Below are 15,707 nucleotides of genomic sequence, written 5' to 3'. Positions count from 1 at the left end.
AGTTCTTTGCTAAATGTTTGCAAAAGATCTGGAAAATAACATGTTCCCATAGGACTGGTTGAAGGTGGTCCCTAGCAGCCTTCAGAGTTAGTGATGGGGAGAAACCAACATCAAAGTCTTTCATAACCCTTGAGAGTAACAAACAGTCCACTTCTGCCTTATTACATTGGTCATACAGACCGGCTGTCACAGACTGGGAATGAGAGGATTATACAGGGCAAGGCTAGCAGGTGTCAAGGCTCATTGGGGACCATCTTGGGATCTATTACAAACAATACAGCCTCAATTTTATAAAGGTTACATGTGTTCTTGAAAATAATGTGATTCCTAGTTCTTGGGTATTTTTATATGTTAGTTTGATCAGATTCATTAATCAGTTTAACTTCTACATTCTAATTTTTTTTGACTGTGGTCTTATTACTGATAGATCTGTTTTTAAAAAAGCCCTTTCACCATATTAGTGAATTTATAACTTTTTCTTGTAGATGTGTCAAGTGTTGATATGAGTGTAAGTTCATAGAGGGTTAGAATATCTTCCATGTGATCTGGAACTTGTATAATTATGTAGTGATCCTCTTTATTTCTAGAGCTTTTTGCCTCTTAACTCCAGGTTTCTTTTAGTTTATGTTTGCTCGGTAGCTCTTTTTCCATTCTTTAACCTTCAATCTTTCTGTACCCTTATATTAGTTTATCTCTTACAAGCTACAGGTATATAACCAGCCTGATAAGTTTTTTTTCCATCTAAGTGTAGGGTTTAGCCCATTTATATTGATTGTGAATATTGAAATATATTTTATTCATTTCCATTTGAATTTTCCACTTAGTAATATACAAGTAAGTTCCCTTCATGTGTTTTCATGGTTCAATAACATTTTTTTAAAAAGATTTCTTTATTAATGCACACAGGTGCTGAGGTGTAGGCCAGAGGTGTAGGGAGTGAGAGGATTCACCAGAGACAGAGTGGGGCACAGAACAGGCAGACTGACTGAAATATACTGCTGAGGGGAGCAGTGGGTAGGACAGGAGAGTTCTACTGCCCCATGTGGGTTAGGATCCCTTCTGGGGATCGAACTTGTGCTGCAGTTGCTACTGATAGCTTGATGGTGCTGAGGCTTAACCCCTTGTGCCACCAGGGATGCCCCAAGATAACATTTCTTTTTAACGCTGATTAATATTCCATTGACTGAATGTACCACAGTTTATCTGTTCACTTGCTGAAGGAAATCTTGGTTGTTTGCAAGTTTTGACAATTATGAATATAACTGCTCTAAGCATTCATTTGTTTGCATATTTTTGTGTGAACATATGTTTTTAACTCTTTTGGATAAATACCAAGGATTTTGATTGCTAGGTCATGTGGTAAGCCATTACCTCTTCAGATGCTTCCTTTTCCATATTGTATCTTTATTCTCCTTCTGGGACTACAGTTACGAAATTTATATAATATGTTTCATGGGTGAGCCAAATAATGTACTACTGTGTCCTTTTTTATATTACACTTTTGGTACAACTTCTACCTCCTAATGTTAGTAATTACCACTTTTTTTCCATTTGCTTTATTTTTGATATACCTATTGTTAATTCTTTATATATCATTAACATGCTCTCAAGTGTTTTTCATACAGCATCAAGCCCATTCATCTAGTTACTGAGATTGTTTTCCCTGAGGACTTCCTCCCATTCTCTTGTTAGGTTTGGCTGCCTGCTGGGCTATGTGTGCATCTGTCAGCCTTGGTTCTTCTGTCATTGTCATTTTGGAAAGTCCCATTACTTCTCTTGTGTTGATTTCCCTGTTTTGTGGATCTCATTTACAGCACATCCTCCACTAGCTTGCTAAATAAAAAGGTACATAAGACATAATTTTTGACACTTTATGTGTTTAAGAATATCTTTATTCTGCTTTTTAATTGTTTGATAGATTGTCCATATATAAGTTCTAGAATGCAAATACATTTTCAGTAGAATTTTGAAAGCATTTTTCTATTGTCTTCTAAATTATCACTAAGATTGATGCTATTCTGGTTCCTATAATATTGTAAACAGCCTGTTTTTAATTTTCTCATTTCTAGAACTACTTGTAATTTTTGTTTCTTTGTTCTTGCTGTTCTGCAGTCTAATAAAATGTACTTGGACATCTAAATATGTCTTTTTCAGAATGGATACTCATGTGGATCCTCATGGGTAATACACTTCTTGTATTATTTCTTTGGTAATTTCTTCCTTCCTTGTTCATATCATTTCCCCCTCCTTTTCACATGTTAAAATTGGATCATGTAATTTAAGAAAGTTTTTTGTCTCGTAGTATTTTTCCTTCTTTTTCCTGTAAAGCGTCTCTGCTTTATTCTTCAGCTTTTTAATGTTTTGTTTTAGCTATCTGTGAAGAGTTAACATAGCAGGACTGAGACTGTTAATCCTTAGAAAGGTTTGCTTGCAAGATTGGCCCTGGATTGGTATCTGGGAACTTGAATTTTTGGAAAGGTTCTTATTCATTGAGAAAAATGGCTCATTGTGCTTAAGCTGTGCAAACTTGATTTATGTTGAACAACCTGCTTTCTAGGTTGTATCTGGACTTTTGGTAGGTGTTAGGCAGAGGGTGTCCACAATAAAATCCCTGAACAGTGAGTTTCTTATGAATTTACCTGGTAGAGAGTGTTTCACATGTGTTCTCACAACTCATTAATTACTAGAGGAATTTAGCATGTCCTTTGTGACTCCACTTGGAAACATGCATCTGTTTTTCTCTGGACCTTGTACCTTTTCCTTTTTACTGATTTTGCTTCGTATCCTTTTGGTCTAATAAATCAATAAAACCATGTATGTGACTATATGTCAAGTACTGTGAGTCCTAGTTCTTCTAAATCTGGGTGGTCTTGGGGACTTTTGACACACTGCTATATTTAACTTTATGCATGTTTTGTATTATTTTTATTCTCACTTGCTGTTTCAAAAATAGCATCCTTTAAAATTTCTCCTAAGGTCTTGTACAACAGTATTAACTTTTTTTGTATGAAAGATTTTCTTCCAATTTTTGCATTGTCTTTTTAATCAAAATTAATTTGTGTGTATTTACTTGGTTCCCTTACTTCATATTAACAGCAGTTCCTTTTACCTTATATAAATAACAGGCATCACTTATTCTGTGTGATTCCAGGCTGTCTGTTCTTACTGTAAATATTTTCTCTTAAATGTTAGCTAATTGGAAATTAATGTATGTGGTGAAACAGTTGTTGGAAACCCTCTAAATGTAGCTCTTCTCTTTGGGCAGTCTTTAAAGGAAAATACTGCCTAGTTTCTTACATGGGAAGATCTGTCTGTCTGTCTCTGTCTCTCTCTCTGTATCTGTCTATATCAGGTTCCAGGATTATTAGGACTAAGTGGAGGGAAGAGGCTGGTGATATATGGTATGGGAGATTTTTACTCTATTGGGAAGTATTAGGACTATTGTGGAAATAATTTACAGTACAAGTAAAATGCAGATAAAGTAAATGGTTGATTCTTTTTTCTTTGAAATCACCTGTCTGTAGAATATCTGATAGCCTAGGGTAATAACAATGGTTATTAAGGAAGATAGGTGAATCATTTTAGCACAGTAATTCATACTTTGATTTTTGGGAAGCATTTACTATCTGTACAAACTTTTAATTCCAGGGGATAAAACAAGTTACAAAAAGTTACCTTCTTTACTCCCCTGGAACTTGCTTTCTTGCATGAACAATAATTACTAAATAACTTATCATGTGTTATTAAGGTTGTTTTAAGAACCATGTAGGAGAGACCAGGAAGGCTCACAGAACATGTATGGGAGACCTGCTGTAGGGTTTAGGGGTGACATCTCTGGAAAGTATGAGTCAGGAAAGTGGTGGGAGAATGAAAGAAGTGTGGGAAAAAATGAGATTAAATGATCAATTGGGATAATGATAAATGTAAGATTAAATGAGCTATAGAATATTTTAGTGCCTGGTATTTGTGCTCAATAAATGTTAGCTTGTAATTTATATATAGGGATATTACCAGATTGGATAATCACATAGAAGACCTTTAGTTTTTAATTTATAAAGACAAAGGTTTACATCAACAGTATAATAAACCCGTAAAATCATTTATCACTAAATAAATACCTCATGGTATAGAAATTTTGGCATTTGAGAATGTATTGCTAGGACAGAGATCATGCTTAACTTCTTCACATATCTCCAGCACTCCTGACGCATAAAATGTGCTTAGTCTTATACACATGGGCAACAGACACGTGAAAATAGGTGTAGCATCACTTATCAAGGAAATGCAAATCAAAACAATAATGAGATATTACCTTGTTCCAGGGAGAATGGCCCATATACAAAAAAACAAAACTCAGAAACAACAAATGGTTAGGGTGTAGAGAAAAGGAACCCTTACACAGTGCTGGTGGGAATGTAGACTGTTCCAACCCCTATGGAAAACAGTATGACGGTTCCTCAAAATATTAAAAATAGATACCATATGATCCAGCAATTCTGTTCCTAGCTATCTACCTGAAAAATACAAAATCACTAATTTGAAGTGATATATGCACTCTTAACTATAGTTTATTGCAACTCTTTACTATAGCAAAGTTATGGAAACATCCTAAATGCTCATCAATAGAGCAGTGCATTAAGATGTGGTGGGTGCGTGTGTGTGTGTGTGTGTGTGTGTGTATTGTATATATATAATAGAATACTACTCAGCTATCAAAACAGATGAACTCTTGTCATTTGTGGCAATAGGGACGGAACTGGGAGAGATCAGGCTAGGTGAAGTCAGCCAGCAAGGGAAAGACAAATACTGGATAATTTCACTCATGTGGAATACAAGGGAAATAAAAAGGAATCAGCAAAACTAAACCACAACAAACTCTTGAAATATGACTGTAGAATTGAGGCTACAAGATGGGGAGAGAGGGAACCCAGTGATCTATGGTAAAGGACTGTGGGTGCTTTGATGGTGGATGCTCATATACAAAGTTGTAAAACAATGTTATCTCAGTAAAGAAAAAAAAAATGTGCTCAGTCTTTTTAAAAATATATTTGAAATGGCTATTAAAATTTTTGGATAAACTAGAGACCAGGAGTGTTACATGATTTCAGATATAAGGAGTACTTTTTTTTTCTTACCAGTGGTGGTCCTTCAATGGGTTATAAATGGCTTTTTGATTAGAACTTAGATATTACCCTTTTTGTATATCCTTTCTGTAGCCAGCAAGGATCTGTGGGGACAAAGTCTTATTTTTCTTCTCTTGGGGACTGTGATTAGTGCTCTTTAATCCTCTAGCACTTTGACTTGCAATGTATTTAGTTATCTGTTGCTGCAAAATAAATTACTTCAAAATTTAGCAGTTTAAAACAATAGACATTATTTCAGTTTTTGTGTGTCAGGAATGTGAGAGTGGCTTAACTAGGTGCCTCTGATTCAGGGTTTCTTGAGTTTATAGTTAAGCTGTTGGCTAGATTTGCAGGCATCTGAAAACTTGACTGGGGGGAGGATGTGCTAAGTTTACTTGCTTAATTGTTGGCAGGAAACCTTAGTTCCTTGCCATGTGGATCTCACAATAGGCCACCAGGGTGTTCTCATGGCATGATTGTTGCTACCTCTAAGAACAAGTGATCCGAAAGAGGGTACAAGCCTGTCCAAGATGAAAGCATTGACTTTGATAACCTAATCTTGGAAGAGACCCATCATTTCTGCCACATTCTGGTATTTAGAATGATCAACCGCTGAGGGAGATGGGACTATAAAGAAGTCACTCCAGAGATAGCCGCACACTGCATTGGTGGGATCTACTTCTTCAGCCTACTGTATCTGATATCTAGAAATAGAAGTCAATTAAACTAGCGTTGTTTTCATTGTAGAATGAGATTTCCCACATTCCTGAGCCTGTTTGGCCTCTTTGCTTCTTTATTCTTTTTACTTTCCCCTCCTTTCCCCCCCCCCCATCAGATTTATTTGAATATAATAACTTAATGTTTTTATGCGGTAGCATTTCAACTTGGGAGTGCTACATAAAATTGGGTTAGATATTTATAGATTGTGGATCCTATTGGATTATAAATCTTAGTTTCTTATAATTGTATGTATAATGCTGTTTCTTGTGATACCACCAGTGATTTTTAAGTCTTTATGGAAAAGTGAATAAAGTAAATGAAAATGTTTTTAGTGGGCATGTTTAGTTTTTTTATTTGTTTGTTTTTGTTTTTTTTTATAGAGGCATGTTTTTATTTTTATTTATTTGTTTGTTTGTTTTGTTTATACATGCACTGGGTACAGTCAGAAGCGCGGGAGGGTGGGAGAATTCAGCAGAGCCAGAGCGGGGAGCAGAGCAGGCAGAAGGACCGAAGTACACTGCTGAGGGGAGCAGCGGGCGGCAGGAGAGGTCTGCACGCCATGTGGGGCCCTCCTCCGGTGGCCTGGGAGCAGCCGGGGATCGAACCGGCACCGCAGAGGCCGCGGGCAGCTTCGCAACCCAGCGCTCAACCGCTGCACCACCGGGGAGGCCCGGCATGTTTAGTTTTACTTGTATGTGGTTGTTACTAGTTCTATGTTGTATTAAAAATAAATGATCACTGGATTTTAGTACTTCTGGAGATAGAAAATATGGGCCTTCTCTATAATGTTGTTTAGCGGATGGTGTTTCAGTTAGGAGCACAATTACTTTGAATATTTCAGAGCTATTTTTCCTTCCTGAATCCTGAGTTTGAACATCAGATTTTAGAAAGCTTTATTATTGTAAGAGCAGTATGACCCTCAAATGTGAATGGATAATATGCTGACTTCACTTAGAAGCTTATGTGAAACTTACTTTTTCCTTATAGAATGCTATTATAAATAGTGTTAGCTTTTCTTTTTATTCCATCCCTCTAAAACCTGTTTAACCTATATTGAATTAGAACTCAGCCAAAATTTTAGAATCTTTTTTATTCTTATTTATCCTGAAGGGGCCATGATGCTTTTACTTTCAGAAAAGCAACAAGCACAAAGCGTTTTGTTTTCAGAACCATTTGAATGTAAATTGCTGATACAGTACCCTATCATCCTTGCATACTTCATTGTCTTTGCTCCAAGTTAAAACATGCTACTATAATTCCCACAATGATTGATCAAAATCAGATAATTAATGTCTTCAAAATCAGTAGATACATTTCTATTACCATCTAATTCTCAGGCCCAATGCAAAATTTTTTTTTTTTAAAGTGTATTTTTTTGTTTGTTTGTTTTGTTTTTATTTATTTGTTTGTTTTGTTTATACAAGCACTGGGTACAGTCAGAAGCGCGGGAGGGTGAGAGAATTCACCAGAGCCAGAGCGGGGAGCAGAGCAGGCAGAAGGACCGAAGCACACCGCTGAGGGGAGCAGCGGGCGGCAGGAGAGGTCTGCGCGCCATGTGGGACCCTCCTCTGGTGGCCGGGGAGCAGCCGGGGATCGAACCGGCGCCGCAGAGGCCGCGGGCAGCTTCGCAACCCAGCGCTCAACCGCTGCGCCACCGGGGAGGCCCCAATGCAAAATTTTGCCCGCCGTCCCAATATAAAATGTGACATTTAGTTGTCATGTTTCTTTTGTCCCTTTCTTTCCGAAACAGTATTTGCTTGACTTTAATGCATTTATATTTGTCCAAGTATGTCTTTGTATATTAATTTCAGTATTTCTGTATTAAAAACTTTGTTTTATGCTATTATTAACTTTGGTGTGGACATCCTCTTTGCTCCGCTCACACTGTTAGATACCTCCCCTACCCCCATGATGCCGAAACCCAACACCATTTAATATTCCTTGCAGGCCCCTAGTCTTGTTTCTTCATCCTGCTCAGGCATTGACACTCTAGGCTGTCCTCCTAATGGATAATTCTCCCTGTCCCATTTTGACTCTGTCAACTTTTTTTTTTTTAATTTATTTATTTTTATACAAGAGCTGGGGTACAGGTCAGAGGCACGGGAGGGTGAGAGGATTCACCACAGACAGAGCAGGGAGCAGAACAGGCAGACGCCAGAAATACACTGCTGAGGGAAGCAGGTGGTGTGACAGGAGAGGTCTGCTGTGTCATGTGGGATTCTTGCTGGCCAGCTGGCCGGGATCGAACCAGCACTGCAGAGGCTGCGGACAGCTTCACAGTGTGGCGCTCAACCCGCTGTGCCACCAGGGAGGCCCTGACTGACAACTTTTGTGGCCTGCTCTCCCATGTAGGTACCCTCCTCACCCTACTTGTATACTAATAAGAAGTTTCTGGCTACCCTGTCCATGGGCACCTCTTACTCTGATCATGCTTTGATATACTTTTCTGGGATCACCTCCACATGTAGTCACTTACCCTGCTCATCCTGCATTTCCTCTACATAAATTGTGGATTTTCTCCGCAACCTACTCTGTTTCCTGCATCCCTGCCCTGCCTTTCCCAGACACATACGGATGCATACCTTGATCCCACCTCCTAATTGTTTTTGTACTGCAATATTATACTGAGAGGAGGGGAAAAGAAAGTTTCAGCATCATTTATGGAAACAGTATGATTTAAATTTATGTTTGATAGAGATAAATATTTCTCTTGATAGTAGGGATCTGGAAAATCTGTAAAGGGCATTTGGGTATCTGCTTTTGGAGCTTCATTATTGACAGACTACTGGTATAAATAAGTTTTTTATTTGTGAATCTAGGCTTCTGTGTATGGATAAATTTGGATAGATTAGTAAATTTAGAATAGCAGGAAGGGAAGAAACTAAAAGCAAGACGTGTTTAGGGAAAGATAACGGAATTAATTCACTTCTTGGCAAAACTTGTTTGCTTTCATGCTAGTTTCTATGCCCCCAGATGTCTTTATAGTGTCCATGTTAAACACACACACACAAACTTTATATCTGCTTTATGAGCTCAGTATAAATTTTCACAGTTTCCATTGACATTTGTTTCCCTAACTGTAGTCATTCATGTATTTTCAGTATAGCTATATCCATCCTTTATCATTTGCTTAAACAACTTGTAGTTGACTTACCTTTTTTATTTAGCCTTGTCAAATGAATAGTGCCTTTGTAATCATAGGTTTTATGTTCAAGTTACTTTTTAAAAATCACATTCTTAAAATGAGTGTAAAACTTAAAAAATTTGAAGATCCTTAGGTGTCGTATAAAATCATATCACATACCAATGGTATGGACTCCAGTTTAGGACAAGTTTTAATATAACCAAGTATAAACGACTGCTTGATAAACTTTTTCCTGACTTTGTGTTTGTATGTTTGGAAGCTAGAGCTGATATGTTCTTATTTCTCTAGTATGTTTTCATCTAAGTGCTTTTTCCTGGTATGATTTTTCTTTGCTTTTCCTCTCATTTAGATGAAAAGTTATGTTAAATGAATTTTAAAGTCAAATCCGCCCCCATTATGATCTGAGGGACCTTTTTGAAACTGGTCAAAATGTACACATTGGAAAAGATTTTAGCCTGTGACCTTTTGAAGAATTTTCTGAGTGCAACCAGGAACAAATTATCCATTGTTCTAAGTGCCTTGCTTAATGTTATGCCTTCTCTTGCTGAATTCTCTTATTTGTTGAAAGCTTTTAGTCTTAAGTAGCTAACGGTTTATTAACACAGATCATAATTAAATGTTGATTACTTTTCTTCCTGTAGCATAGACTCTTTACATTTCTACCACAATATACAGAGATTATACAAAGTAGCATGAAATACTTTAAAAAGTTTATTTTTTTCCAATTGGGAGAGGAAATTCATTAAAGTAAAAGAAAAGAAAAAAATTGTCTCAGTCTTACTGCTTAGGTAGAATGACCTTATCTTTATAAAATTTTATATTCAAGTTTTGATTATGAACTCAAATTTATATATTAAATAAGCTTTCTGTTGACCTATACATGTAGAAAAAGACACAGATATATGTAAATATACAGTTTAAACATTTGTTTTCAAAGTAAATACACCAGTGCAACCAGTTACAGTCAAGAAATAAAAACAGTGCTAGCAATCATAAAGTCTTGCCTTCTCTGTGTTTTCTTTCAGTCATTATGTGCTCTTTCCAAAGTCTCTACTATCCTGACTTGAGCTTAGCATATTTTGAAATTTCTGTAACATAATCATATGGTAAATGATCTTTAGTTCCAGTTTATTTTACTCAGTATTGTATTTGTGAAATCAATTTATAGGTGTCATTTATTCTTCTTGTATAGTTTTTTCTTTGTGTATATCAGTGTTTTTTTTGGTAACTATTTTTTGATGTTGATGTATGTTATAGCATTTTCAGTTTCAGGAAATTATGAAAACAGTACTATAAACATTGTATCTTTTGGTGAATATGTGTATACATTTCTGTTGGGTATATACATAATGAAATTTCTGAGTATGTGTATGTTCCATTTTACCAATTTTTACCCAACAGTTTTCCAAATTAATTAATACACTGGTAGTGTATAAGTGTTTCAGTTGCTGTGGTTTCCCTGTTTATATAGGCTGTAACTCTCTAGGCCTTATAATTGAGAACTGAATATCTTTATGTATTTATGATGATCCCGCCAGTAAGGTGGTGGATGTTAATCTTTGGTCCTTTTGAAACTGTGGGACTAAAATTATTTTCTGCTTTCCAGAAATTACTGGCTTGACTTCTCACCCTTTTCCACCCAATTATGTATTTGAGACCCATTGAAGTCTATGGTTTTGTCACTTTTGTTCTCAGTTACAACCAAAATCTCCAGTGATTTCTTTTTCTCTCAACAGAAGTATTTTGCTTGGGAAAAGCCTTGTTTTTCAGTTTTAGTTTTGATCCAGATTTCTTAAATTCCCTGGGTGAGGGGGTGAAACAGCTGCAGAAGATCACCTTACCTATCAGCATTTCACCCCTTTTTAGGATCTTGTTCTCTCTACTTCTCTTTCTTTCAGTAACTTCCTAAAATCTTTAAACAGATTTTTTTTTTTTTTTACTTTATCTTTTTGTACATGTGTAAGTTTGGGGGAAGGAGTTTGTTGTTTTGTGATGAATTACTGTCTTGCATGGAAGTAGAAGTATGGATTTAAACATTTGATGTTTAAACATTTTATTTAAAACATTTTTAAACAGTTTATTTAAAATAAATTTAAAAAATTTTTCCAACGAATGTTAAAATATTTTAATTTTTGGTCAGTGGAAACTTACTCAGAATTCACTTCTGAAATCATTTTGATTCAGCTCTTTGCTAAGTTTTCTTGCTATCTGATATGACAAGGTGTTACAGGTTTTTGCTTCAGCTATGGTACTGCCATTTCCTGAAGGAATCCTACTTCCTTTTACTGGGAATTTATATCTTGAACCACCACAGAAGTTCTTGTTCTATAAAGCCTTAAAAAGGAATTCGCAGAGAGAAACAAACTGTTCAACAAAGTAAAGTTTATTTAGAGTAAAAGAACAAAAGCAAGGACTCCCAGGTGTGCTGTACCTGGGAGGGGCAAAGAAGCTGAATGGACCTGTGTTTAGGGGATATTTAAATCTTTATTTCTCTATTCTAAAACCTCATTGTCATCTTTATGATTGGCTCTTTCTCAGTGGCTGTACTTCCCTGGGCAGCTGTGTCCAGCTTTGCAGCTCTTATCTTTCTTTCACTGCCCCTGTCCAAGGTCTCTTAAAATTTATTTGCATTAGCCTTAAATTTAATGTCCTCATTAGCCCACCTGAATGTCTCTGTCCTTATCACGGAAGCTTTTTTAATTCTCCCAAAGTTCTGCCTGCTCTGTCCCTGAAGCTGCCTAATTAGCCCTAACTTGCCTTAGGACTCATTTACATATCACATAATTATTCATGTCCTTGCTTAGATAGGCTAGAGCCCGGCAGTGCCTAAAAGAAAAATAAATGTCCTTTGGGTAGATCCCTAGTAGTGGATTCAAAAGAGCACCTGTGCCCCTATGTTTATTGCAGCACTGTTTACAATAGGTAAAACCTGGAAACAACCCAAATGCCCAAAAATCGATGACTGGATCAAGAAGATGTGGTATATATATACACAATGGAGTATTATTCAGCAATCAAAAAAGATAAACTCATGCAATTTGCAGCAATGTGGATGGAACTAGAAGGAATTATACTCAGTGAAATAAGCCAGAAGGAAAAAGAAAAATATTGGATGGTTTCACTTATAGCAGGAATATAGGGGAACCAAATAAGACATCAGTGTAAAAAAAATACAATAACAGTACAAAACACAACAAAGCAAAAACGGACCATTATAAATCAGACAAAATGCAGGGGAGGAGGAGGGAGAGGGATCAGAGGGAGGAGGGAGGAGCGCAGGGGCTGTGGTGATGGTGCACGGGTACATTGGTGAAGGAAACTCTATGGGGACTACACTGGGGTGGGGGGAGGAAGCAAATATTGTTTAATAATGAACAATGATGTAAAAAATAAAAAAAATATATAAAAAAAGAAAAATAAATGGCTGGCTATACCCAGGACCTCAGAGATACTTGCCAGAGCCCATAAAGGCCAGGAGGAACCAAAAAACATTTAGAGGGGAGAAAGTCTCCTACCCTGACCAACAGATGGGCTGAAAAATTGCCTGAGGAGAGCAAGAAGCAGCAAAGGGGGAAGGCAGACACCTGGCTCAAACTGCTCCTGGGGATGATAAGCCAACATTCTGGAAGCTGGAAGTGCCTATGCAGTGCACTCCAGGAAAGAATGGAATAAATAGCCCCATTTAAACCAAAAGACCCCCAACTTTCTGCACAGTTGTTCTTCCCTATACTCTTGACCACCCAGGCCCTCTCTCCAGTTGTACTTTCATTCTGACTCTCAATAAACTTTGCTTTTGCTTCTGCTGGATGGGGTTTTGAATTCTTGGATGGCAATAGTCAAGAACTAAGGAACTGCAAAACCCAGAAACATCTAGGAACCCCAGAACCTGGAAAACACTTGATCCCAGAATATATATTTATCTTCATTGTTTTGTCCCTAGGAAATATTCCACTAAGAATATACAGTCAACTTAATATTTAAAATCTGAGATTAGTTCCTCTCTTTGTGATTATTCCATTAAAAATTAAGATACAAATATCAGTTTAGTTGCTTAATTTTCAATTCTAGATTTGACTAATTTTAATTTTTTCATATTTACACAATTCTAAGATGAAATTAACAAAACCCAGGGACTATAGATGGTATCCTTGACCCCTCTACTTTATTTCCTTTCACTCCAAAGAAGTGCTTAAAAGTTTTTACATTTCTTTTGTTGCTTTGTTTTTTTAAGTATAGATGATATATATATATATATATATATATATATGTTTTCCTCCCCCTTCTTAGATGAATGGCAATGTCCTATGTATATGTATTACACCTTGATTTTTTAAATTTAAAGATAAATCCTGGAGATTTTCACAGCTGAATGAATTTGGGCTCATTTCTGTCATACTGTTTGCTGTTTGTACAAACAAGTTGTTTTATTTAAGGAATCTTTTGTTGTGTGGTCTGTAATTTCCTCTTAACATATTTAGATATTTCATATACTAAAGGTTTATGTATTAGATTCAGTCAGGGATGAAGATTGTGTAATGAGATAATGGTTTTATTAGAGAAATAACAGAGTATACAATTTTGAGAGGACTGGCAAAGGTGAAGATGTGGAAGGGTGTGTTGGAGGATCAGAGCCACTGTCACTAACCAGATACCTTAAATCAATGGCAATGGGGAGACAAGTTCAACCTTTCAAGAAAATCGGAGAAGCCAAGTGTGTCTAGCCACTGAAAGAACCTATGAGTATCTCTTTATGTGTTTTCACCTGTCTGGTGGTGACCGGACAACTATTGATGTAGCAGAAACTTACAATTTGTGGTTTTTGTTCTCTTGGTTGCCTTTATGTAGTATTCTAATTTCCTTTTTTTCTAGGGGTAGGGGAGATTTATTGGCTAGTGGTTTTCTTCTATGAGCAATATGGAAATTAGCTGATCTTTACATTTCCTTCTCCCTCAGCAAGCATGTCTTTCTGGTATGCTTTTATTTTCTGTTGCAGTGTTATTCTGTCTCACCTTTTTTGTTTTTTCTCATAACAAGTACATGATTTTATCACAGTATTTTCTGTTGCTCTTTTTTGGGGCAGGGGGGTGAAATTGGTTTTTCTGAATTGGTAGGAGGGAAGTATGGGCCAGGATAGTCTTCTGTCTTCATGGCTCTAGAACTCACTCTGCTGTCCTTTTCATGAAATTAAAATATATATTCTCATCCTTTCTTGCGCACTCTTGACTTTTTCTTTTTACACTTTAATCTGGACCTTTTTCCTTTGCTGCTGTTGTACCTGTACACCCTTAAATAATGTTTAGACAAATATCTGTGGACCCTGTTATCCAGTCAAGTTTGCACTAAAATAAACTCTCACAGACTTGGGGATGTTCATAAGTTACCTTGCAACCCTGCCATCTTCTAGAAGTCCCTTCTTTTGGTCTTTCAAATAATTTTCGCTCTGATTTTTATTACTAACATTATGTAATTCTGTAAATTCTGTTCTGCCCCTTTTCTAAGCCCTAAAAATGCTTCCCCTTGTTTGTTTAGTATTTCTTTGCTATCAAGTACATCACCTATTATTACCTGACTAAATAAACTTGGGCCTCTTGTTCTCTTTCTGCCTTTAGTTGCACCATTTTAAAAGTTAGAAAGTTAGACTCAGGTTGGTTTGTTGTTTCACAGAAGAAACTCACCAGTGTTCTCTACTGGCATTAGCAAGCTCTAACTTCTAAATAGTAAATAGATGATGCTTTTAATGCTGAGTGCTACTCTTAAGCAGAGTGGAGAGTAAGGTGGCAGTGCAGTTGAACTCATTCTCAAATAAATGTAAATGTTGACCCTTAAGGAATTTTTTTTTTTTCACCTCTGAGCTTTATCTGTTAGTTGTTCTGTTATTCCTTCAACTTTGTGGCTGTGGGTAGTTATCTTACCTGAATAAATCTTATATTTTGTAGGATTTTTCAAGATAGACCTTTTCTCATTTCTGAAAAACCTACAGTTATTTGTCGTTCTTGACTAGAGCTCTGGGCATAGATTTTCTTGGTCCAATACATGACGTAAGTGTATAAGGGGAAAGAATCATGTGCTTTTTAAATTTTTTGCAAACATTCTCTAAAATAATTTTTAGCTACAATTTTTAGCTACAATAATTTTTATATAGTGCTGGATAAATGATTTAATTTTGTAGATAAAAAAGATAAAAGAAAAATTTCTGACTTTCAGAAAGAAAACTGCAAAATTTGAAAATTTCAAGGATTTTAGATTTGTTATAAATGCTATTATATATTGAAAATTGGAACCTGAGATACAAATTTAGGTAACTTTGGTTGATAAAATTTTTCTACAGTCTCATGATTTTGAGTGAGAAATAAAAATTCTTTTTGTTTATTTTCAAGTGTAAACTCTAAATATGTTCTTTTTTTCCCCTCAGCTTCCAATAAAAACAGGACAACAGAACACACATACCAAAGTCAGTACTGAACACAACAAGGAATGTCTTATTAATATTTCCAAATACAAGTTTTCTTTGGTAATAAGCGGCCTCACCACTATCTTAAAGAATGTTAACAATATGGTAAGTATTTGGCTTACTGTTTTGTGGGAGAATTTTCTCTGGTTTGGCTTTGATTTAAAACTTGGGAGCATCATTTTAAAGTATGGAAAGTAATTTCCTGTGGACTCCAGATATAAATAGAAATTGATTGATAAATGGATTGATTTTATAAAGATAAATGTTT

At 36.1% G+C, this 15,707-nt stretch overlaps 1 protein-coding gene across 1 annotated transcript in view; it reads left to right on the top strand.

The window, feature by feature from the left end:
• The window catches only part of NF1 (neurofibromin 1), a 253,568-nt gene that overhangs the window by 37,299 nt on the left and 200,562 nt on the right, over nt 1-15,707 (top strand). The window contains exon 2 of the mRNA XM_054689838.1: nt 15,401-15,544. Coding sequence (XP_054545813.1) covers nt 15,542-15,544 — 3 coding nt within the window. The 5' untranslated portion in view covers nt 15,401-15,541. The remainder of the gene's footprint in view (nt 1-15,400; nt 15,545-15,707) is intronic.

This window comes from Talpa occidentalis, unplaced genomic scaffold, assembly GCF_014898055.3.
Source record: "Talpa occidentalis isolate TD23 unplaced genomic scaffold, MPIMG_talOcc4v2.1 talOcc4.7, whole genome shotgun sequence".
Classification (NCBI taxonomy): Eukaryota; Metazoa; Chordata; class Mammalia; order Eulipotyphla; family Talpidae; genus Talpa; species Talpa occidentalis.
This window is presented reverse-complemented; position numbering and strand designations above follow the sequence as displayed.